This window comes from Vanessa tameamea, chromosome 6, assembly GCF_037043105.1.
Source record: "Vanessa tameamea isolate UH-Manoa-2023 chromosome 6, ilVanTame1 primary haplotype, whole genome shotgun sequence".
Lineage (NCBI taxonomy): Eukaryota > Metazoa > Arthropoda > Insecta > Lepidoptera > Nymphalidae > Vanessa > Vanessa tameamea.
In genome coordinates, this window is record NC_087314.1 from 6,243,529 (window position 1) to 6,270,993 (window position 27,465).

The 27,465-nt window shown below is 30.8% G+C and overlaps 1 protein-coding gene across 10 annotated transcripts in view; it reads left to right on the top strand.

Annotated features, from left to right (window-relative positions):
• LOC113393514 (3',5'-cyclic-AMP phosphodiesterase) overlaps positions 1-27,465 on the top strand; it is a 335,667-nt gene that overhangs the window by 235,133 nt on the left and 73,069 nt on the right. The window contains exon 1 of one of the 10 annotated variants that reach the window (XM_026630452.2): positions 22,757-22,848. The exons of the other annotated variants lie outside the window; for them this stretch is intronic. Within the exon in view, the coding sequence (XP_026486237.1) occupies positions 22,772-22,848 (77 nt within the window). The 5' untranslated portion in view covers positions 22,757-22,771. Of the gene's footprint in view, positions 1-22,756; positions 22,849-27,465 lie in introns of those variants that run through there. 10 annotated transcript variants of the gene reach the window in all.

Sequence of the window (27,465 nt, forward strand, 5' to 3'; positions counted from 1 at the left end):
ACAACAGAGTTCTAGCACTAGACTTTAGTTGTATATATTAAATTAGTATTACTAAGCCATATCATTGTTGTTTTAAGCATAGATTTTAGGGCTACAGTTATAAATGGTCTTCTCGAAGCGCTTGTATGATGGGACTGCGAGATTTATGAATATTTTAGCCCCCGTACCTATTTTTTTCCGGAACCTGCATGCAACTCGAGCTAAATTGCAAGTTTATTATACAGCGACAGTAACATTTGTTCGGGTTGTTTCTTTTTCAAAATATATTTTTTGACGAACATTTTGTATTTGCTACTGCTATTTGGTACATTAGGCATATAGGCTGCCTATTATGGCTCCTTAAAAAAAATAGATCTAAAAGCGTAACAAGCAAAAAAACTAATATTAACATTCATAATGAATTCGGATTGGTTATTGTATTAATATAGCGTTATATTTTACTGTCAGCGACAATCTTATCATTCGACGACGCACGGTTAAAAAAGAAAATGCTTTGTGTGGTATCAAGGTACAATTAATCTTGGCTTATAAAATGCTTTTGCCGACGTTTAGGTGTATAAAATGGCGACTTTTTACAAGATCATAAGAGTGAAACTTCTGCATGTAGTACTAAGTATTATTTATTCTGTTATAATATTCTAAAATGGATGAACTTATATAAAAAAATTGTTTTTGAATAAAATATTAGGAAGAGAAATATAATATTAAACACTGCGCGATACAATAAATAAATGTAATAAGATCATATTCGTGACGATGATAATGGGGAAAAAATCGAAACAACTTGACAATATTTCAAAAATACACGCACGAAATAGACACTAATAAAACCAGGTCAAGCCAAAAATACAAGTACTTGAAAAAATCGTAATATTACACAGACTACTTTGATTAAGAACATGCTCCACTTAATTTACTGCTGCGTTGAATACCATGTTATGTGGATAAAAAAGTGATCTTAATATAACTTTTTTTTTGAGTGAAACTACTATCCTTGGGTATAAGACTCACTATGTCTTAACGGAAAATATTAATTATAGTAGTAAAAAAATATGATTATTTTATTACCTAAGCCTAACCTACCTAAAGGCAGGAGGATGATGAAGAGTCATCATCCTCCCAATTTTATTTGGGGTCGGCGCAGCATGTCTTTTTCTTCCAGACTTCTGTCGTACGTCACCTCACAAGTAACATTATTTCTAGCCATATCGTCTTTCACACATTATTACCGAAGCTTAGTTAGTTTTTTTTATTTTATTATTGTTCTTTAAGTATAAATTATTTCATTAGAAATCAATTTCGATATATAAAATCTAAAATTTTTGTCCAGTTATTAAATAATTTTGAACATATTCCTATCATCGCGAAAACATATTTTATAGCAACGAAAGGAGTGGCAAAAATCTCAACGTTTTCATAAAATTTTATTAAAGAAAGTTGGAGAAAATCAACATTATGCGACGCAACATTCAATTAAATTACGAAGCTTTTATAAAATTTTATAACACCGTTGTCCAATATTTGAATTTTCGAAATATTTTCTGCTCATTTCAATTAATTATCTTTTTATGACAACATTTTTATATGAATATATCAAATCCTTGTGTAGTTATTAATCATTACATAAATTCAGAACATAATTCGGTAGTACTGAACCTGATTAGTTCAGATATGTTTTAATCTTGTATATTAAATGAACCAGTGGTGTAACATGTCAATCTTAACTGAAAATTATGAATCCAACCTCTGAGTTTAAAACTTTATTCTATTCGATTCATTTCGAGCTTGACAGTGAAGGAAATGTTGGTGACGAAAACTGCATGTTCTGATGAAAATCGGCCCAAGGTTAACTACCAACCCGTATTGAAGTAGAGAGGTGGCATAAGTTGCAAGGGCTCTCCTTCAAATAGGAGAGTCTCTTCCTTAGGGCAATATTTAACATAACAGTTTTACATTCACAGGCTTTAATTAACTTAAATTAATTTGTATTTTTTTTTCTTTTCAGGTAAGTGGAAAGTATACGAGTAATCAAGAAGAGAATATGAAATTGATACAATACGCTCAGGGAAGTGAAACCGCTTAACGAATGTTGAATTTATTTTCGTACAAAAGAAAATTCAGATTTCATACAAAACGAACTTTATTGAAATTTATTTTTAAAAGTGATATAAACGAAAACCAATATATTATCTACTTTAGTAATAACAACAATAACTGTTTTAAATCTAACTCACAACACACAGTTTCTTATTCTACTCAAAATATATATACAATGAGATAAAAAAATAAAAATAGAACTAAAAGATAGAAAAGATTTTCTAAGTAAACTATATCCTTTGAAGAAATATGTTTACAGCCAGTGAATAGCCACTGTGATTGTTGAATTGAATTTTTACTGAAACCAACCGCTTTCTTATTCCTTTTCTTGGGATAATTCTTTGTTTTACTTTTTGAAACTGAAAAGTATAAGAGCATTATCTTAAATACCCTCTGGGTGTTTTAATATTTCATTCTGGTTTTTAATTTAAATTTTCATGAAGTTATAAATCAGTATCTCATCATTACATTACATGCGAGCTTCTTGCATCAAAGTTCAAAATGAATAGAGGTTCAATTTTTATTTAACATTCATTTATTAGATATAGGTTTTACTTATGAAACCTTTATAAAAAATTATAAAGACACAATATCTCAATGATTTATGGGTCAGCATACACTTAACAACATACGAAGATTGCTGAAAGATTACGATTAAAATTCTTGTATTAATGATATTTTTATTTACTCATTAATATTTAATATAAGAAAAACAAACAAAATTTGTGATTCTTATATTTAGCATGGAAATAAATATAAATATTAAAATACACGTACACGATTTGATGAATCGCTATACTGCTAAATGTAAAACAATTTGAATCGTTTCCATATTTTATAGAAGAACAAAAGTTGGTCAGCTAAAATAGAACCTCGTGAACTCGCACATTACACAGGAAATGGCAATGGGACTCTCACTGCTTAAAATTCTAGAAATATAAGCACGTATTATACATATGTTTGTATATGGTGTGGAGGTTTACTATGCAATATGTATGTATATTATCATTCTTGTTTTTTTTTCTCAGAAATTTAGAATGAACATATTTAAAAAAAAGTAAAAAAAAACAAATATTATTGACTTATATATTCTAGGAACGTATAAACTCAAAACTTTACTATTTAATTATATTATTTAATGAAATCTACTTGATTTCGGCTTTTGTTCTAATATAAACTGAGTAATATTTTGGTAAAGTTTCCAAAGGGTGACTAAACTTAATCTTGAAATGGAGTGCGAAACTCATATTGAGGGACCCATCAAGCCTTGAATTTCTCTTATCGAGCCAGTGAACTCATACGCTTGTTACGGTATGAAAGTTTGTCCTTTTATTTTTAGATTTATATCTGACAATGTTTAATTTGCGTAAAATTTATTCTAGTTTACATTAAAATTGTCTTTATTCTGTGCATATATTTATGTATAGAATATGAACTCGATGAACAATGTTTTTGTTAAAAGCAATGGTATGTTATACAGTCATGAATATATTTATAATTACAATTTCAACTAGGAAATGCTGCTAGCATTCTATTATCATTCCCAACAATAATGATTGGTACAGCAGCTATATTTAATTCTGATTTGTATGTACTTATCTTAGTCCTCAATGCTAATAACTATTTTTTAATTCGAACCTTAGTGGTTGGTTGTATTTCACATTATGTGTATAAATAGTTTTGTTACCAGATTGTTATCAGTCGATATTGTTTTCATAACAACATAGTCTAATAATTTGTTTTCGGGTATTGAAGCGAATATATACTTTTAAATTATTTGTCAATTGAGTAAATTTAATTCAATTCCTTTACACCTTTAGTGTATTTGAATTATTTATACGCAGCGTGATTGAAATCAGTCGGGAAAATAGAATCCTAATCATCTATTATGGACAGTTCAATATATATCATCAATATGCCAATAGACGTCTCATTGCTCTCAAACGTCAATCAATGAAGTATATGACGTAATTACAAAAATAACGACAACCATAATAGTTATAAATTACAGTTTGTCTTTTATAATTATTATTTTTAATTTCTCTTAAATTTTTAGCTTCCTCTTTATCTGTATTTGTTCTGCGTTATTGATTACTGTATGCTTAAGACAGCATCTGTGTATTATTTCATGATATGTATGATATAATTGCTTGCTTTAAAAAAAAACTTTATTAAAATCGCCTCAGTACTTTTATGCGTAATTATCAAATAAATAGAAGTACAAATTAATATAAATGTTTTTCATTTGTTCTTAATAATGTAAGTAAGATGCAAAATGCACTCTTAATCAAAGTTTCAGCCAGAAGACGAAATACTATTGGGCACGTTGACAATGAATAATAAATCATTAATACGCTATATTCTTGTTTATATTTAGTATAGTCAGTCGTAGATGTATGACTCGTTTTAGTCGCTTATACAGACAAAATATATCTATTCACAGCAAAAAAGGTTACGAATTCAACTAAATTTTTGAATGAATCATTTACATAATTTTGGACTTCGGATATTGAGTCAATATTTATACTAATATTTTAATTGCGAAAGTAGCTCTGTCTATTTCCTCTTAACGCTTAAGCCGAACCTTTTTGATGAAATTTTTTATGGAAATAAGTTTAGTCCCGGGCAAGGACAAGGGCTTTTAATTCGCCCCTCTGTTGCGTCCTAAAGGTATTCTTTTATAATTTTCGCGCGGTTAAATCCGTGGGTGCAGCTAATTCATAAAATGTTTTTTATTTTATTTGACGATATTTACAAGGTATGATAAATATCGTATATACGTAACATAATATATATTTGCAAACATATTTTTTTCTTATACCTAATCAATTCCCTAAATTATCAAAATTAAATTAAAATTTGTTATTTGTCGACTCATGGTTTGAGTCTATACAGATCATCTTTAACAAAAAGGTCACAAAAATTCATAAGCTAATATTAAAAAGATTTTATTTTAATAACAAGAGTTTCATATCTCTCCTCAAACGAATAAAAATATACATACTAGTTTGTATTGTTACAAACTTCAAAAGTGTTTGTAAAATTCAATTCAATCAGTTTGGTTGTACTGGTTTAAAATTCCGCTGCAACATTGGACACACACCCTAACAAATGAACTTAATTAAAAATGTACAATAACAAGATATTTTTTGGTATAAATAAACTTTAATCAATGACGTTTCATGGTATACTTCTTCTACCTTAACCACGCTATCTTAACCACGAGATAGTAAATTTTACTGTCAGGCTAAACTCTTGTGCCTTTTGTTAATGAAACGCTTTCCGACTCGCAGTAAATAAAACTGTTACAATTATAATTATAATATCCTTCGTTTCGTTTCTTACTTAAGACATTTTAATAATAAATTAATAAAGAATTTCTAATTAACCGTTATATACGGTTAATTAGAGACCTTCTAACGGATTAATATCCAAATAACTATCGAGGTTATAAAAACAATTCCTGCAACGCGGCTTGTGATATTGGTTTTACTAATATTACCAATCTCTTCACCTCCAACTAAGCGTACAGCTTAGATATTCAATATTGAACTCAATTTGTATAACCTCAAAACCTAGAATTGATTATCTACGGCTATTCGATGAATTTTCATGACAAGCATAATATTGTAAAAATGTAAGTTTCATTGCCTATCGGCTTTGTTTTCTGGATTAACTTGGATTTTTCTGGATTTACGCTAAAACTGATACTCCCATAGATATGAAACTTACAAATTATAATAGGTTATTGTTACACGACGGACATAGAAACTAGAGTATGTCTTTATGTTGCCAATTTTTTTAGAGACAGCTTATTAGTCATTGTAGTCGGGAGATATCGTTGAATAAGCGAACGTTGCCAATACTATAACGGATACTTGGAAACTTAATATGAAAGACTCGTAGATATTCAAAATGTCTACTGATTATTCCAACAATATGTCCATTTATAAGTTTTATAATATAAGAGTTTGTGTATTTGACAACCACCGTGGTCGAGTAGTGTGTACACCGGTTTTCATGGGTACGCAACTCCGAGGTCCCGGGTTCGATTCCCGGCCGAGTCGATGTAGAAAAAGTACATTAGTTTTCTTCTTCTGATTTTCCATAGCACAAATGTCTTAGCTACTTACATTGGGATCAGAGTGATGTATGTGATGTTGTTCAGTATTCATTTATTTATTAAGAGTCATATATAAAACTTCTTAACTTGTTTTTTTGTTTAAAATTATACAACTTTTAGATTAAAGAACAAATATAAAAATAATTCTTGTAATTTTTTTTTCGGCTATGTAGGTACATTAAAATTCTCGGGTTTTTTCTGCTATAACATACATATATTATACACATAAATATTCCTCCTGTATCTCTGTGTTTATCAATGGAAACCGCATTAAAATCTGTTTCGTAGTTTCAAAGTTCTAAGCGTACAGACGGCGGGAATCGACTTTGTTTTTCAAATTAATTTACAATTTATAATTAGAAAGATCCGAATCTTATTTATTTAGATGAATTGTATATTTCTGTGGTATCGTGTAGAATTAAACAATAATTAATTTCAATTTCATAAACAGAAAAGCGATTCTGCAAACCTACAAAGGACTCAGAAGATTTTCAATTATTTGTTTCCCCTAGCCTGTTATATTTGTGTAAATAAAGTCTATTTACTTTTATATTTTTTTAGTAGAAAGGACGACGTGATGATCGAAATGTGGTGACGTTGATAAAAATAAATTACCAAGCTCAAAATATAACTTAATACTACATGATAATAAAATTATTCACAGCCACTTTATATTCTTCACATAAAACGATGGAAATACATTTTCCTCGTCTGACATGCGACAAAGGAAACGTGAACATGAATATAAAGAAATTTACGTTTAAATATTTGCCTGAATTCAAATAAAAATTCACCAATTTCGAATACAGAAGTAATTATTTTAACATTACCTTTGATATATACTGAACCCAAAGCAAATATAATCTTCATAATCGGTTCATAAACCCGAAAATAATATATCAAAATAAAATACAAAAGAATCGAGATCTTCTTCTTTTATGGTCGATTAAAAAACGTTAAAAAAAATCTTCATGATTGGTTGATATAACTTTTTAACTACGCACAAAAAAAAATTGTGTATACATGTGACATTTCTTTAATTTAATTGGCATATGTATCATTTATCTTCCAGATATTCTACATACCTAACTTGTAAAATAACAAAACTTAGATTCCCTTTACAACCTTCATATAGAAAGGATATATTGATTATTGATTTTTTACGACTTGTGACTTACGTTAGTTTACATGATTCCGAGGCGAATTATGAAATACGACATGTTATATAACTGGTATAGTTAGATATAATTCTCAATATGAAACAATATTAAAATTTTCGATAATGAGAACTTGAATTAGCACTTCTCGAGCACAGTAACCAATTGTCCTTCCAATTAAGCGACGCTCTTTAGCAAATCCCGCGATATTTGGAGTGGAACCTTTACTCAATACCTAACTACTTGAACATATTATACATATTTTATAAAGAACGCCTGGATAAAAACAATGAATTTAGCATTAAGGATTACGAAAATATAAACCATAATAAAATTATTATACAAAATTTGTCTATAAAAGGCTTATTTTATTTGATTTAAAATATTTTAGACTGTGTACACTGTACTAGGCTACGAGATAAATAAAATAATAATATAAGAAAGTGCTGGACGTTCGGCAAATGTAAAAAAAAATTTGATGGAAATATTATAATATATAGCGCAACGAAGGTTCTAGTATACTCGGTACGCAGATATATGTACGCAGGCGTTAGATGGAAAAGTAGCAAGACAGCATGACGACAAGTAAGCCGTGACGGCAAACGGCATATTTGCGCGTGTCGATTTTACCTCAAAGATGTTCCAATAGATATTCGCTTCAATACTTCATTCCAGATAATTGTGACCTGTATAAGTAGCTTTTTAAAATGTTGATTGGTATATAGTTATTTAAATCCTCAATGTAAACCGTTGTTTTATAAATATTAGAAAAAAACATGTCAATACTTACTACTGTGTTAGAAGTGAAAGATAATGTTTTGATTCGTAAGATAAGGTTTGACCTAATGCTTAACCTCACTAGATAACCGCGATTGCAGTCAGGCCGTTGGCGTGACTTAAAACTTACATTATCACAGAAAGCAAATCATAGCAATAATCGGGTGGTAATCGGTGTCGGGGTAAGGTGATTAGTCTAACTAATGTACGCTTCTGGTACCACTTCGGCCGCCTTTAAAGGTCAGATGGCAATCGTTTATGTTCTTCCGATGACCTCGTATTACCTAAGAAAAGAAAATACTTAAAAAAATATTAAATTATGTATACGCTTCTTTATAGAATTTAAGCATTCATAAGTCCGATTTATTTCTCTTCAATGTATGCTCATCCAATTCCAATCATTGATATGTCCTTTGGTTTTAAACTATCTCCCAGTCAATAGAATGCATCAAACTAAGTCATCGAGCTCAGAATTTCAAAACATGCCAAACATACCTCGTCAAAACTGTCTGTGTGGAATTGTTTAAAACAATAACAAACTTTTGCATTCAAAGGACACCCGCTATATATTCTCTACGCATATGAAATTGTAATTCAAATAAATTTTGAAAGGAATTATAAAATGTAATTATCTTGAATGAAGATTATTTGTAATGATTTTTTTTTTCATGTTAAACAATTCCATTATTAATTTTTAAATCTTAAATTATAATTATTTATCACTTCATGTGACACCAACCAGTAATCCTTACAAAAAGGTATCATACAATTCCTAGTATAATAGATAGCTCTCATCACGGGCTTATGAAAATTGTATTTGAAAAAAAAAAAGTAATTTATTATTAAGAAAGATATATGTATATCATATGGAAATATTATTTATTTAGTCACGTATCAATATTTTTTCTGTATTGTAAATTAATAATGGTATGGAGTAAAACTAGAAGAAAAAGTCCTAGAAAGTGTTTCTGATAAAATAATCGTATTTTTTTAAATAAATAGTTACATTTAACAGTTTACATACGTAAAATGAATTCTTACCTTGATATCTTATGATATTTCACCACGTAGGTGAATATTAAACGACAGAATATTTTTACAGTAAATGTTGTCTTAAACTTGCTTGCGTCACTCCCCCACCTGACCTTTGGCGGTAATTACATAATTATTTACACGTTCATGCATTATTTAAAGTAATTTGTTGCTGTTATTAAAATAATTCAACGATTTACATGATAATAGATTATGGGAACCTAGCCGAGATGTCCCAGAGGTTAGAACACGTGCACCTCAAACCCAGGCAAGCACCACTGAACTTTCATGTGCTTAATTTGTGTTGAATGATAATTCATCTCGTGCTCAGTGGTGACGGAAAACATCGTGAGGAAACCTGCATGTGTCTAATTTCAACGAAACTCTGCCACATGTGTATCCACCAATCCGTACTGGATCACCGTGATGGAATAAGCTGCAATCCTTCTCTTCAAAAGAGAGCACATCTTAGCCCAGCAGTGGTATATTTACAGGCTGTTACTTAGATAATGTGAAGATATAAGATTTTAAATGAACATGGTTGTTTTTATTGCTTTATATTTATTATTACTGTTCTCGTGAACAAGACATTCGTAGATAATGTCGAAATATCGAGCTCCACGAAATAAAATTAAAAAACATCTTAAATATCCTGTTTAAAATACTTATAATATGAAGATATTTTGTTTTGTAAATATTTATTCGTAGAGCATTTTTCTGACATAAGTAACATGCAGTTAAATATTTTTAACAGTAAGTTTACAAAAAAAAATATATAAATTATTAAAGAGTAGCAGCATTACGTTCCGGCTTCGCATGAGTAATGTAAGAGTTTGCACAAAACATGTATACCGTAATACAGTATTATAAGTATGCTATTTGTTTAGGTAGGGCTCCCTTTCCGCATTATTGTGTTTTTAACATCTAAAACAATCATTGGCGTTTCCATTCTACACAAAAACTATATTAATTATACACCTTAATCTCCATAACTGCGTCCTCTTGTTAAAACCGCATGAAAATCCGTTTTCGGTAGCTTTTATTATTCAGATACACAGAAGAACATGGCGAGTTTCTTTGTTATATAATATGGGAAACACACTTCTAGGATAATAACTTTTCTAATCTAAACTAATTAATTTCTTATAAATGATAATAGTTATTGCAAAATATCTGATTATATTATTTACTGATATATAAATATTGTAACATTTATACATATCTCATTTATGATTTTTTCGGCGATAAAAAAATTACACACAGTTAAGATATTCTCTTTTAAAAATTAAAATGACATTCGATATGTCTCGATGATTGGCGAAAAGTGATATGAACCGGACGTCGACCATTTTTATGCGATCAATCTGTTCGACATTGTTCGAAAAAGGCTTTCGAAATGTTCCCGTTCAAAGTCCTCGACAAATGACCGCACCGATACGCGCCTTTGATAAATTACTATTGTTTTATTAGTTTTTAGCGTTGATGTTATATAGATATATCGCAACAACCTAATTAATGCTGACGAAATTTTCTTTGACAATTATCGAATGCTTAAAAAATAAAGTTAAACTCATATAATAAAAAAAAAACTGTTATTCGATCGCTTCTAGAAGGTTGTTTGAATTACGTTGTTACTTATTATTTGTTCTAATAAGTCTTTCCTTAACCTTAATTTGAAGCGTCAAAACGCAATGATTTTCGGGCCACCTAGCGATATAATAAGTCGCAGGTTTGGTCGTGACCCCATGAGGTATTTTCATACCCAATCCTAGCACAAGCTTTAAACTCAATTGGAGGAGGTAAATAGGAATATTAGTAATTCTTTAAAATAGTCTATTATTACCCACTTACTTAGTGGTACGGCTTTGTGCAAGCCCGTCTACGTAGGTACAAAATACTCATCAGATATTCTACCGCCAAACAGCAATACTTAGTATTATTGTGTTCCAGTTTGAAGGATGAGTGAACCAGTGTAAATATTTAAGATTTCTTACGGCTCTAATGTCTATGGGCGGTGGTAACTACTTACCATCAGGTGGCTCATTTGCCCGTCCGCCTACCTTACACCATTACAATAATACTATAATAAAATAAAAATAAAAAAGCTTTTTCAAGCTTAATAGGTCATTATTAGGCCTAAGAAGGCAATAGCCTTTAGGCTGGGTAGATTGTATTAAGTTTCAAGGTATTCATAAGTTTCTTTTTCGTTTCTCGAAATTTCTAATTCAGTTCAAGAATTTTATACGCCTCCGCATTCAAACGCCGTCTTTCCTACATAATCATTTTTAATAATATTTCAATTAGGATTTAGGTACCTTGAAAACTGTTACGAATGCGTAAAAAATATAGATATAATTATTCACATAAGTAGTAATCGTTTTTTTTTTAAATTAATATAGTAAAAATGTATTCTAAAAACTTCATATCGATCTATTAACTCTGACAATGAGCGGCTTAAATTTAACCCAGATCGGCTCAACGCATATCGTTGATTGGACACTACAATATTTAACGACATAATAAAGGTTGTTAATATGCCTCATAAAATACATCGTATTGACTATTAAACACATACGAGTTAAAATGAAACTTTGACGTATAAAAGTTATATACCTACCTACATATTTTATATAATTATAAAATATGTATTCATAAAAATTCATATTACGAATACATACATATAAATAACATTAAATTAAACATTTTATTTTAATGAACCAATAGTTTACTTTTAATATTATTACTATCTATGTTTTATACTATATACAGAGTATCAAAAGTATTCTAAAGCGCCATCTATGAGTATATTTTGTGTAACTCTTGTTTTCAGTAGGTTATACCGTTTTAACCGTTTCAGCTTGCCAAGAAATGTTCTACTGCTCATGCTTAGTTCGGTCACTAAAAAACAGATGGCGCTGTAAAGCATTAATTTATTACTTGGAAATACTAAACACATTCTAGTGTTATTATAAAATGTAATTTATCATTATAATTACATGAAGTTTAAAACATAATATTATACAAATTTATTCGTATTAATTATAATATGTTTTAATTTTGCATTTTGTTGCAGTAAGTAAAATCTATTAATATACACAAGTAACAAATAAACAAAGGTGAATAATAGTTAACAAATGCTTGTTATAAATACAAACATACAACAATATACTGTTTCAAAAGCATGTGAACTTATCACAATCAAAATAAGATCAACATTTGTATGGCAAATATTATTTACGCGCTGTATGTCATCGGCCGCGCCCCGCCTCCGTTATTGACGTCACGCGGAGTGACGTCAGAGAACCCACCGCCCTCCTAACCGGTATTTCATAGCCGTAAGCTACCTTTCAATGTTCAGTCTCTTTATACTCTTCAGCCTTTTCATTATATAAAACAGATTCGTTAACGATCTTAATCCAATTTCAAAGCCGAAGTTGGATTATTAACGTTTGTAGTTGTAAATATGACAGTGGTAAACATATTTATTTCATAAATATCAGTAGGAACCTAATGAATGATTCTTATAAAGATCAATTGCTTTAAGACATCAGGAATCTTATATTCACTTCGTAATCAGACCATGTATCCTACTTGAAATACGGAAAGGGCCTAACTGAAAAACTAAATAATTAATAAAGATAAATAGGTATTACTAGTATCCGTTAAAAAACAACATGTGTAGTGCTATTAAATATGTATACATTACAAGCCACATAACTACTCAAGAGTATGTTTTCCGTTCCTTATTCAAACTTTACCAACTGTGTGAGCTTTCATCGAAATAGATGAGTAACTCAGAGGTTGTGAATCTATGGGCGTCATGCAGGAAGAAGCATCAAAAACATTTTTTTTTTGTATATATCTTAGAGAAAAAGATAACTCTTTTAACGAAAAAAAATTTGATGCAAAGTATTTTTTTGTTGTAATTAGACCCTAACGCTTACTTATCTTTTCACAAAATCTACCAATCAGTCCAATCAATCAGTCAAAACAATTATAAAGAACGTAACAATGGCTTTCAGTTTAAAGTTATGTTAAAGTTATAGCAAGTTCATTGAAGTCATTACACATTAACAAAACCACTGGACTCCAATAATTATAAATACAATGCTCGTATGGTAATCGATGCTTTGAAATCATAGATTTGCGATAACGCAACGCACTGGCAATGCCCGTGTGACCTCACTCTAAGTGAAGCTGCAATCGATCGTCTGATTTATATATGTATCTAATATGTATACGAGCAATTGAATTCAGAGTGTTTATATAAATTATAAATGGAAAGAGATCGCCCAGTGATCCTGTTAATATCCTGGGATCCCTCAAGGTTCTTTTCTTGGACCATTTCTCTTACTCATTTCTATCAACGACTTGCTAATTGTTTTAGGTAATAAACACGAGTAGAATTATTTGCTCATGATACTTCTTTAGCAATTTAGATAAAATGATTCCTTTCAGGTCTGAGTTATTTATTTCCAAACTGGTGGTTGATTTTTGACAACCAATAAGCAACTGAGATGCTTTTTTTATATTGAATGAAATGTTAATGATCTTTAAAAATATGGGTCGGTGTTTAAATTATTCACGTCATTTTTGTTTTCTTTTTTCATATCTAAAATGAAAAACAATATGGATTGTTGTTTGGAGATTAAACATATAACTAAAATGATGGTTGAGGGTTGTTTTGTTGTTTATATGCATTCCTAATCAACTATCAGATTATTAATTTGAAAATAAATACTAAACATAAACATGGATTAATTTATAATAAATAGATGACCATTCGATTTAATCACATTTAAGTTCAATCTGAAAAAGTCATATAAGCAAATACCATCGATAAAAAGTAGTAATCGACACGTGGCTTACGAATTTAAATTTTGACCTATCTTAAAGTCATCGATTTTTATAGCATTTTATGGTTACTTTTACTTTTATTTGTAAGGCTATTTCATTTATTTTGCTAGATTATTAACAATATGCTTATGAATTGTGAAACTTGCTTTGTTCTTCATGAATACATCTAATTACCTATCTCAATAGGCTATGTATAAATACAACAGCAACACAATAATTTCATTACATTTGAATACATGACACTGGTAATTCCAGAGATTAGCACGTCCAGCAATACGAACTCTTTAGTTTTCTAATATTATATATATATATATATATATATATATATATATATATATATATATATATAGATTAGGACATTTTAGTGTCTAAGATAAGCCTGGCAGATGTTTTGAAGGTTTTTAACCATCAGTTGATTTATACTCTTAAATAATTAAATGAAGATGCTTTTTAATTTAAAAGTGAGAGCTTATAGAATAGATCCTGGTTGAAGTTTCGACTCTTTATTTGTAGACTACTTATGTTCCTCTAAATATATATTACTTATAATTCATTTAGAGCAGTGATTCCCAAAGTGGTCCAGGTGGACCCCCAGAGGTCCACGGGAGACTTGCTGGGGGTCTACGTAGGCGTGAATAAAAAATGGGGGTCCACGAAAATTTATCTGCTTTTGATAGTAAAGAGCAAAAATGTAAGCATAGTTTTTATAAGGGCCTACCTACATTGTTTTAAGTACCTAACTAAGCAGATAATATTTTAATAAGGCAAGCGACTGTTACTTGTCCAAACTTGCGTATTCGATATTACGTACAATTTCGTGTACAGACTTGCAAAGCGCTATCCGCCCGACAATGTTTAATGCTTGTTCAGACATGAACTTGATCACCACTATAAATACTTGATGCCAAAGTCAAACTCATTTATTTGTTTCCGGAATATCGAAAAAAAGGTGTAAGAAAATTTATATCAGTGTTTGCTAGTGCCGGAGAAAAGTAAGTACCTACCTTTTTTTTTGTTATAGTACTTAAGTATTTTGTTTACGTGTACTAGTCGGTTGATCACAACTGCTTAGATAACTGCTTAGATATAGATAGGTAACTTAGTAACTTACAGATATTTTAATTGTCCTCTTTCGATTTGAAGACAAACACAGCATGTTATATTCAATTGTTTTTCCACGAGAGAAGCACTACCTCTCTAAAGAGGCCGCATAAGCAATATTGCAGAGCAATTAATTTTGTAATTTTTCTTGCAAATAACTACTAATTTTATAAAATAGTAATTTCACAATCATTTTAAATTGATTTTGAAGTAACTATTTTATCAAAACTATTCCTTTTCGGAAATAGCGAGTGATGCGCGGGCGACGGGAAAAGGGCGGGGCTTAAGCTTCGATACCAGTCTGTCACGTTTTAACAATGAAGCCGCAGACAAAAAATACGCAAATACACGGAGCGCGTGAACTCATTGATTTGATGAAATGTTAGTTATCGTTTTTATGGACAATTTTTGGGATTTCGACTTTTATTTTTTCCTACACAAATATCATCAGTATTCGATACTGACTACACCAATTTTTATTTGTACTATTAAATATCAGTAGTTGGTCCCTTTACAAGCCGTAATTCTATTTCCGCGTGCTCACAAAGGCTGCGGTGTGATACCTATATTCAGAAAAAAACTTGGTTACTAAAACATTTTTTTTTTTACAGGAAATGTAACTGACACTAAACATGGCTACAGCAAAGAAAAAATATCGACAATACAGTGTCAATTATTTGAAATATGGTTTTGTTCCATCAGAGGTAGACAAACAATTGCCCATGCGCCTATTATGCAACAGTTTTGAGCAATGACTTTATGAAACCATCAAAGCTCGAAGATCATCTATAAAGGTGTAAAATATTTTCAAACATTGAAGGAAAAATATGAAAAGAGACCCACCATGCACAGTATGTTCGCTTCAACATCTCAAAGTAACAATAATGGCTTGTGATCTTACAATATCTCATTACTCATAGCAAAATCTGGAAAACCGGACACTATCGGAGAACAATTAATTTTACCCACTGTTGAAGAGGTTTTAAAAACTGTTTTGTACAAATCTCCATTTGACGTACTAAAAAGAATTCCATTAACAAAACTGTACAAAGACGCTTTAATGAAATAAGCTCTGATATCGAAAGTTTTTTGTGCAATCATCTGCAAAAAACTCATTTTTCTATACAACTGAATGAGTCAACGTTACCCGGTAATGAAGCATTATTATTGGCATATGTCCGATTTCTTATGGAGGAAGAAATTCACGAAGAATTGCTATTTGCCAGAACTTTGGAAACTGACACTAAAAGCGAATCAATATTTAATGTGTAATTTTTTTACGGAAAAATCGATTTCATTTACAAAGATTATTTCAGTGGCAACAGACGGAGCTCCTGCAATGGTCGGGCGATATCGTGGGTTTATAAGTCATCTCAAAAGAATTATACCAGGACTTACAACTATTCATTGTGTAATATACCGACAACATTTTGTGGCAAAACATTTAAGTGACAGGTTGAACCAATCTCTTCATTTTGTAATAAAAGCTGTCAACGAAATCAGAAGCAATGCATTGAATACGCGTTTATTTTCTCAATTGTGCGACGAAAATGATGAAGACTTCCAACGACTGCTCTTACATACTGAAGTACGCTGGTTGTCGAAAGGTGCATGCTTAACTTGATTTTACTCTGTTTTCGATTCCGTATTAGCGTTCCTAGAAAGTAGAGATCCAGATTTAAAAGAAAACTTGATCAAATTCAAAGCAGACATTGCGTATTTGACAGATTTGTTTAAAAATTTAAGGATATTAACTTGCAGTTACAAGGTGACAGCCTGAATTTAATAAAAACAAAGGGGATCATTTGGGCTTTTCTTGGGAAATTGAAATTTATGAAGCAAAACATTAGTCGGCGCGAATTCTCTCAATTTCCAAACTTGTCGCAGGTAGAATGTATTGATGAGGATATCCATACCTACAGTCAACATTTAAGTGCCCTGCATGATGACTTCAAAACCAGGTTTGAAGATATGCTGACGATAGATATACCACCATGGATCATAAATCCATTTGATGAAACGGAACTTGCCGATGTTGTATTACAAGAGGAGTTGCTCGAGCTAAGCACCAATGAGGAGCTGAAGATGAAATTTAGAAAAGGCTACCAAACATTTTGGCTGCAAGCAGAAATACCCGAAAAATATCCTGGACTGTGGGAAATCGCAAGGAAATTTTTAATAGCTTTTCCCTCGTCATACCTTGTCGAAAGGAGTTTTAGTGCCGTTACAAACCTCTTAACAAAAAAAAGGAGCCAAATAAAACATCATAGAGCGGCGGAATTTGCGGTTATTGCTCATAAAAATAAAGCCAAACATTGATCGTTTGCTGACACTTCTTTTAATAAATAAAGTGTTATAAAATGTACCATTTTTCTTTTTCATTTTATCTATCGGAATATAGGGTATATATCAAAACCTTTAACTAATCATAATCTCACAAAATTTTCGAGCACCTAAGGGGTATGACTGACTCGTATGCCGTGACGGCATGACGCTCTCTTATCTCTCTTATGTCTCCATATCTCCTCTCCGCAACCGCTCTATATATATATATATACATTCCATAAGCTATTCAGTCCAGCACGCATGAGAAGCAAGGAGACTAAAATACTAAATCTACTTGACATAATAATAAAATAATTCCCATAAAATTATAATATTCTCAATTATTTTAGTACTTTCAATTAATTAGTACTTAAAATCCTCCGATTTTGTTAGGCTTCGCTGAATTTGTTCGGAAACATTGTAATTACTTCCAGTAACTTTAATGTAAAATAATTATTCACATTTACTTTTTATTAAAATCCTAATTATTATTAAGGCTTAATTACAATAAAGATACAAGTAAGTTAGCTTTATGTAAGATTTTTTTTCTAAGGATACATACGAATATCTGACATATCAAATAATAAAAAATATGGATTTAGTTGCAAAAATATATTTCATAATACGTAAATATTACTTTTTTCATACAAATTTATGCAAATTCATTGTACAAAACAATCTGGACGCATCATTTGTTTTGTGCTGAAATCACCGCATTCTGGAGCTACGTGCGTAGCTTCGCGTAGCGTTTCAATTCGTAACTAAATTACGTCATGTATTACCAATTCGATTAACCACTGTCCTTAATGGGATCATTTATATTGAAAATTGCATATTTATGATTTTAATATGATTTCCGCATAAACGAACATATGTTCTGGTATATTAACCAAAGTCTTTTAGTGGTCTTTAAAATTATTTACTGTTAATCCATTATAACAAAGGAATTAGAAACATTATGTTTTGTTTGACTAAAATTGTTTAAGTAAAAGTGTATCGCATAAGGAATACATCGAAGTCAAACGAATATGAAATAAAAAAATTAAATATTATAATATCCTTTGAGCTCGATATTCTCAGAATCGATAATATACATAAACGATAATTTATTTGGAGCCTTTTCGCGTCGAGTTCGGAAAAGTGATATCAAAACATATTGAAAAGATATTATTAGGTATTGATAAAAAGTGTTTACACATGATGAATGTTAAGTATCGGATTCTGTAAAACTGCACCTCAAAAATCGATTTAGTCCCAAAGCGTTGAGGTCTCGAGGTGTAGGGCTCTTTAGATTTTGAGTACGGGGGCTTGGGCGCATGCGCCAACGGGGCCTTCTGACGTCAGCCGCCGGGCCGCACCAGTGCCCGCGACCGTGCGACCAGTCACGCGCGACTACCGCCCCTCATCTAAACACGAGCTTCCGATCTTAATTCTCAACAATAACAATAAAATACTGATTAAAAAAACCTAGATAAAAGTATATCGAAATACAATGGCGGCTGTATATGTGATGTGACGTGTTATGCATATTGAATCATATAACCTAAGTATTTACGGGTAGTTGACTATATTGAATCGAATACATAATTTACTTCTTAAACAGTAGCAAATTAGAACGTTGATTAATAAATAATAAGAGTAAGTACTTAAAGAACAGCCTGCGAATCTCTCATTGCTTGGAGGTTCATCTCTCGAGGAGAAGGTTTGGAGCTTATTATGAGTTAATATGACTAATCTTTTTATTTTAAGTATTGTACATAAACATAGGCTGGCCTTACTGGTATTTTATAAAAGTTCTACTTATCTTTAGCGACTACAAAGTTAAATTTATGAAGTTAGTTATTTATAATTAGTTTTAACAGTGTTAAAATAACATATGTTTATAAAAACTACCCGATCAGATTTCAAAATGGCATAGAGTGCTTTTATGCCTGTCTATGTCCTGTATTTCGACTTTGTTTCACTGTACATCACTATACATTCGATACTTATTAGCACATGGTTTGATCTTCATATTTTTATTTCATTATCCATCACTTTCATCACAGTACTACTATACATTTATAATTACTCACATTATACATATTATACCTACATTTATTAATAATGTCACCTTTAAAGTAAAGCCAAGGAGATAATTATTTACAAAATACAAGGAATTGTATATGATTTTTCAAAACTTAATTGAATTAAAAAAATATATAAAAGAGATATTACTAATAAAATTCAAAACTGTTTCTAATCCTTATGTAAAATTTTTGTTTGTATAAATATAAGCGTATCATAAGGACCTTGAGCAGAAGTACTTTCGACTAACAAGGGCCTAATCCATCCTTCGCTCAGCGTTTCGCAACTTTTCACAGAAGAATAGTCAAACGATAAACTAAGTCAAGCATTAAGCAAGGATTTCAAAATATACTTAATTAATATTACCTACGTAGGTATATGAAATTTTATAGCTATTATTTTTTTCTATATTCTCTTTGTACTAGAATGTTTTAGAACATCATAAAAATATATAATTGGTATTGCATTTTTATATTGTATCCAAATATTACAATGTTTTATAACAAGGACATTTGACCTCTACTACACTTCGAGGGTGAAACAATTACACTATAAGTTAAATCAATATTGCATTTTATAGTAATATTTCTGGGCTTTCAACATGAAGTTATTCCTCGTCATTCTTACATATTTCATTAATATAATTTAAAAAAAGAAACGAATTATATTAATTTATATTTAATTGAAATGAATATAAAAAATAATGTCATAATATTAATAAAAATATTATGATTAAATTCTCTCCGAAGCTCATAATATCAGTTCCAATTGCTGTATATAATATACTTACATATATCAGTTTATGATAACATTAATACTGGCAAAATGCCGGGTCTTCATTCAAAATTATATGGATATACAATGTGAAAGCAACATCAAATATCATGTAATATTTCGACCAAAGCTACAAAACTGCTTTTGATCTGCAAAATTGTGACATGATCCAGGTAACCCTCTTCAAAGCGGCTGTCATACTTTGACACATCCAGAATCGATTTAAAAAGGTTAAAACGAAAAGTTTGGTGCGTTATATTCCATGGATATTACTCACGTAGAAGTAAAATAGGTAGCTTTGTTTGAAGAGAAATCAGGACAGGGACTCATCGCGCTCTCTGAATGCACGATGCAATCTCAGGTATCCAGCTCTTTTGAAAACCTTTTCTAAAAAGCCTTCTTTATGTTAGGCACATAGGTACACCATAATCAACATTATTGCGCACATGGGTTTTGTGAAAACTAAAATATTATATAGAGCATCAAGTGCGGATTTAGCTATTACCAGTATACTTAAAAAATATTAAATATTACTAATGAAGTTTAAGAAGTTCAGAACATCATTTAAAATGTTTTTTTTTTTGCGGGAAAATATTAATGGTCAAATTCCTATAGTATAATTCAATGAAAAGATACAAGATATTCGTTTAAAAATAGATAAAAATACGCTAAATGTACCTATGTATATAATATGAAATTGCAACTTCCGACTACTGAGTTTCTTCTCTGTAACGAGAAAATGTATAGTTTGTTCAGGTTTGTAGATAACAATGTATACCATACGAGCGTAGCTCATGTTGCTAATGAGGGAAGTTATGAACTTGTTGTATATATATTATACTGATAATAGGATTTGCGTCGCTGATTTATTATATACAAATTGAACATTATATACAGTAGTTATTAATATAAACAATTTACAAATATAACTTGTATTAATTAATCCATCATCAATACTAAACATCGGATATAACTGATCTCTTGCGTTTAAAATTAACAATAGGCCTAAATAGTTATCCAATTAGGGAAACACAGTCTTAAAATAAAACATGTTCTACTTTACTACTTGATACACACACACAAACACGGATAAAAACACTTACAAAACATACATGCTCTCTCTGTTTCTCTCTCTCTCTCTTTCTTCTTTAATTCTCTCGTCGTTATTAAATTAATAATTGCAAAATTATTAATAAGTATAAATAATGACCCTAAGAGGCGTGTGAATTTAAATTATATAAATTTATTTGGTGTAGATATAGCGAAACAGCTCTCACGATTTGGCTCTTTTTAAAAACTTCTTTTTTATTTAAATAAGACTTTATTTTTTCTTTTATATGTACTGGTTGGTGGCTTCCTTAAAAAAAAAATCGTAAAAAATAAAAGTTCGGCCGGGACCCTCATACTAAATTTCATAAAATAATGTAGCATTGCATAATTGAAGTAACATATACATATATAAAGAAAATGTTTTCTATAACAGTAATGTTGCCAAATTCTTTTTTCAAATTAAACTTTATCAAAAGAAATAATAAAGTTAATCAAACAAAAAGTTATTATGATCCCTGAAAAAGTGTGAGTTATTTGATATAAGATGTCAAATTTTTTTTTTTTTTTTTCAATTAAAATTTTCACCCCAAGTGAGGCCAAGCTTGAAATGCTTACGAGTACTATTTTGGGTCCATTATCCAAATACTCGTCACCAATGAAACTTATAGGACTCGTTTAAACAAATTGAATGCATGTAAGCATTTTACTAGAAGCCACTGAGTTTCCCCGTACACTTTCTAGTACCATTATCAGGTCAACGGTAGCAATTATTACTAATAATATAATGACACCCGTAATATACCTACTTACAAAGTTTCAAATCGATACAACACTTCAAAGTAAATTTACACCTATTTGTTAACATAGTTCACCTCGTTATAGTTAGGTAGATACATACAAAAGAAACAAAAAATGTTTTATATAAAATATTCTAACACTTTGATTCTTATATATGCTATTGTTAGATTAACAGAAAATTAAAACGGAAGCTCGTTTTTAAACATAAACTAATAAAATGGACGGTAATTAATGGACCCAATAAATCAGTGTACTGACCTGTTTTAAAAGTATCATTGAACTCTTAAAACTAAAACGAACTTCAACATAGCAATGAAAAGTTGTTATAGTGCCAAAAAATAAATTAAGTACAAGAACAACATGCAACGAATCTAGAATATTCCTAACAAGACATCGAAATATCAGGAGAAAATCTCAATCCAGGAAATACAACTGACATTCAGAATCAAACCTTTGTTTTAATCAATAAAAAAACAAGTATATCGTACAATACAGAGAGTAAGATATGTCGATGTGCTTCCTAAGTGTTGAAAAAGCTTAGATGTAAGGCTATGGTGAGTGAGTGAGAGGCGCGCTGGGCGGAGGAGGCTCGCGGCACGCCGGCTGTGATGCGATGGGCCAGGACTGGTGCTTCCGCCGCAAAAGGAAGCGCAGCAGTACCCAGGATGACACCCAGCCGCATCACACCCGGTAAAAGTTCATTAACATTTAAAGTTCATTGACCTTTCAAATTTTCCTTCCGAATAATAATGGTGTATTAGAATTATATGTACTGTATAAATTAAAACATTTAACTAAAATTTAATTTAAGTATTATATATTAGTGCTTAGGATGTTTTAATTTAAGATAATAAGTTACACGTTTTATTATGATTGACACAGAATACAGTTTGCCTGTAACATTGAAAATATAGGTGATACAGAATTATACAATAGTCGTTACTATATAGAATTAAGTATATTCCATTTACAATATAGCTAATAACGTTTTATAATTAACTAGCTGAAGCCGCGGCTTCATTCGCGTGGAATACAATTTGTCACGGACTTCCATTGCCGGCGTGCTAATTTAAAGTTTAGGCTATTTTTATAATAATAGTGTTGGATATAAAAAATGATTAGGATTCTGCGGTAGTCTACATATCACTGTTTCTTATTTATATTGACAAGTTTAATAGTAGCGTCGAATTTATATCTCGACAAATTAGACAAAGCAACATGGAATAATACTACATATATTTCCTTCTTTTTATTACTACCTCTTATGATAGGATTTTGTTACTGACTACATACCTAAATCAAATCTAACCTAATCAATTTTTAAAATTTGAAGAAATTAAATACTCTCTAAGTAGATTAGAGTTGTTGTTGTCCAACTGTTCATCCCAAAAGTCACTCCGTTCGAAGGGTGGATTAAGAAATGTAGCCTACATTCGTGGTTATAGTTTAAGCACGCTTCGTACCCATCGAAATCATTTATCTGGTTTAGACGTGAATCTGTAACAGACAGACAAACAAACAAGTAACAGTTACTTTCGCATTTATAATATTAAGTTTTTTTTATGGTATAGTTTGGCGGACGAGCATGTGGGCCACCTGATGGTAAGTGGTCACCACCGCCCATAGACAATGGCTCTGTAAGAAATATTAACTATTCCTTACATAGCCAATGCGCCACCAACATTGGGAACAAAGATGTTATGTCCCTTGTGCCTGTAGTTACACTGGCTCACTCACCCTTCAAACCGGTACACAACAATATTGAGTACTCTTGTTTGGCGGTAGAATATCTGATGAGTCGGTGGTACCTCCCCTGACGGGCTTGCACAAAGCCCTATCAACAAGTATATAAAAACCCGGAAAATGTTGCTAAAATATCATAACTAAATTACAAGTGCCACCTATTCTAGTACAAGGAAAACTACCTACGAACATGTATTCATTAATAGTTACGTTTGAATAGCCTAGATGGCGTGAGTTTATATGAATAAATGTAACTATAAAGTTATTATATTCTGTGGGCCGCGACTTTGACAAGTCTTTATGAAATGTCGATATTTTAAACTTAGAAGTATAATATTTAAAATTGGCATATTTTTTATATACCTTTATCCGATCTGAGTGTTTGATGTTTAAAACGAAATCAATGTTCCTGATAAACACAATTCTTAATCCTAGCTGAATTTTGAAATCAACATCGTTGTTTTCACATTTATGGAAAAAACTTTTTTTTTATATGAACTGTAACACGTAATAATGCAATGAATCTGTCTATTCACGTGAAAAAAATCTTTTCATTTTTTCCATTTACAGACAAATGCGTGAACAATGGTAATAAAGAACGCGTTCAAATTGTGAATAGGTTTTTTTTATTGCGTATTATATCGTAATGACTATCGAATGAGCTATGGCCTAGATAAATACAAAATTATTTGTATCGGTACGTACATGCACGAACTCATTAATTAAAAATTTTTACGTAGTATTTAAAAAATAAATATTTACACTTTGATCTAGTTGACTTCAATGGTGATAGTTTGTCTATAGAATTATAGTAAAATAAATACATTATAAACGCATCATACTCAATATATTGAAAGCTGCTATTTTGTGGAATCTATTTTAAACCATAAGTAGATTATGCATAATACTTACAAGCTAAAATAAATTAACATTAATGTAGATGTAAAATATTTTATTCAGTTAAAATAGATTTAAAAAATCTGATAAATATCAGTCAACAAAATAGTGGTTTCGTATTTTTATAAACTTCAATTCTAATAATACGTTATCATGTTTCCTACAGGAAATTTAATTTCCTGCTCTATTATCATTTACACAGTTGTGTTTACCGTAATTTAATATGTTATTTCTAACTACAGTGCTTTAGAAAGAAGGTAATGATAAATCTTGTTTATTTCACTAAATTCCTATCTGTTTGAAGTTTATATAGAGTATTTTATTTTACAGGCATAAATTTAAATGTTTTTTGTTGTTTTGCGTAATCATTATTATAATAATTGAAGGAAAATCCCGTAAGTCTATCTATATCTATGTATACTACTCAATAACAACAAAACAAAGTCGTCAAATCCTCATAAGGAGAAAGCTTGCACCCTAATCCGTCAACATGCACGGAAGATTCCACAGTTTTTCTGACAAGCATAAGATCAATATTATAAATCTAGCTATTGAAAAGTCAGTACCAATCCCCTCCGTAAATCCCAATTTAAATTCGCAGTCTTCGGTTAAAATCCATGTATTCCAACCGCAGAGCAATCTCGTATCTATACGAAATGTAAATCAAACGCTGACCAATTCACCAATTATACTGATCATCAAACGTATGAATTTAACCAATTAAATGATTACTTAATCATTGCAAATGTTAATAATAATTATATTAGAAGAATTTCAAAGACATAGGAAGCCGACTTAATCCCCGATCACCAGACTCGGAGGCACTGTCCTTACTCCTGCGAAAGAAGCCGTGAAGCATCACCGTCCACTATGATTAATCCCCGAGATGTCCGCCTGCTATTGCTATCGGGTAATACCACTGGGGGCCTCGCGCGATACATTCCTGGTTTCCGTCTGGGTGTTTTGTTCCGTGTACAGGGTATACTTCCACGAACAAGACTCACTCCAGGGCTAAAGCATCTTCTGAAAAATTTGGATCTTATTCCGCCATGCTGTTCCAATACGTTTTTCATACGAAATTTCACTTATTGATGTTAAGCTTATGAAAAGTTCCTCGTTTTTGAACCCACGATCTTCGGTTAAATTATATAGTAGAGAATTTTAAGCACTGAACCATCTTGGTCTTTATAACATATATACGTAGTTATTGCTTATTATTTATATAATATTGTTTATTGATATCCTATTAAGATGTTTAAAGTTTATTAATAGAGAATGTCTCAGTCTGACAGGCTTACTTGTAAAAGTGATAGTCTTGGGAATAATTAGTTTAAGGCCATGGGAGTTGTCGTTGGCCTACATTATAACAATCACCCTCTATGTAATTACCCCCTTTTAACCCAACAACGTTACAGGACGCAGGTCTTAACCGGCCACTTAATAACCTCAATCGATTTAAGCAACAACAGAGGATAGGAAACTACATTAATTTATGTATATAGCAGAAAAGATACTCGATTTCGTAGCGTATTATAGCCCAAAGTTATCTATAGTTATCTAAATACCTTAGAAACTACAGAAACATGTACATTTTAACGTCCTTGTTTAGCCTTTCGCTGAAAAAGCGATCTCTTTCTGACAAACTTTTAGCATCGAATTCGGCGTATTAACAGTGCCTTGAATGTTCAAACTAACATAGTATTAAACATTTTATCCAATTCAAATATAAGTAGATTTGGAATTTTAATTAAATAATATTGGAATTAAATTCTTTTCAGTAGAGTGATCTGCCAAAAGTCTTGGAAGTCGAAGTATTTTTTATCATTGTTTGAATTTACACGAGATTTGTAATAAAAATTGTCATTTTTATTTGATTATTCCCAATCTTTGTTAATTTATTACAATGTGTCTATTATATTATACATATGCTCATGTAGGAAACACTGACTGAATGTATACCGTCATCATAATTAGCATCATTGCAGCCGGAAGAGATTCACTGCCAGACTAAGGGTTTTCCCTACGTTTTTTTTTTATAACATAGGTAGGTGGCCTGTCAAAATTGGGCCACCTTATGGTAAGTAGTCACTAAAGACATTGACGCCGAAAAAAATATCTGTAGTTACACTGGCTTCCGGGCCCTTCAAACTGGAACACAACAACTCTAAGTATTGCTACTTGGCGGTAGAATGCGAGGAACATACCCATACGGACTTGCCTTGACAAAGTCTTACAACCAGTATGGCGCTATCGGAATATGAATGTATTTATATAGGACCTATAAACACTAATTTAAAATAAAATTACAAATTTAAAATATAATGGTATTTATGGAATGGTATACATTTTCATTATAAATAAAAATATATTCCTATTTATGCAATTGCCGTATTGTTCATTTACCGTTATAAGAAATACATATACAAACAATGCGGTTTTACTCATTTCATTTACATGATAATTACAATTGTATACGACTTGGAGCGTATGAATCCATGCAGTCGTAATAGGTCTATTATCATTCATGAATACATTCAGAGAGAACAGTTTGTTGTCTTTTACATGTGTTTAAATTACTTAACAAATCAATGGAATTATACATAAATATACTTGACATCATTTCATAAGAGTAACGATATAAAATTATTATATATTTTATACGAATAT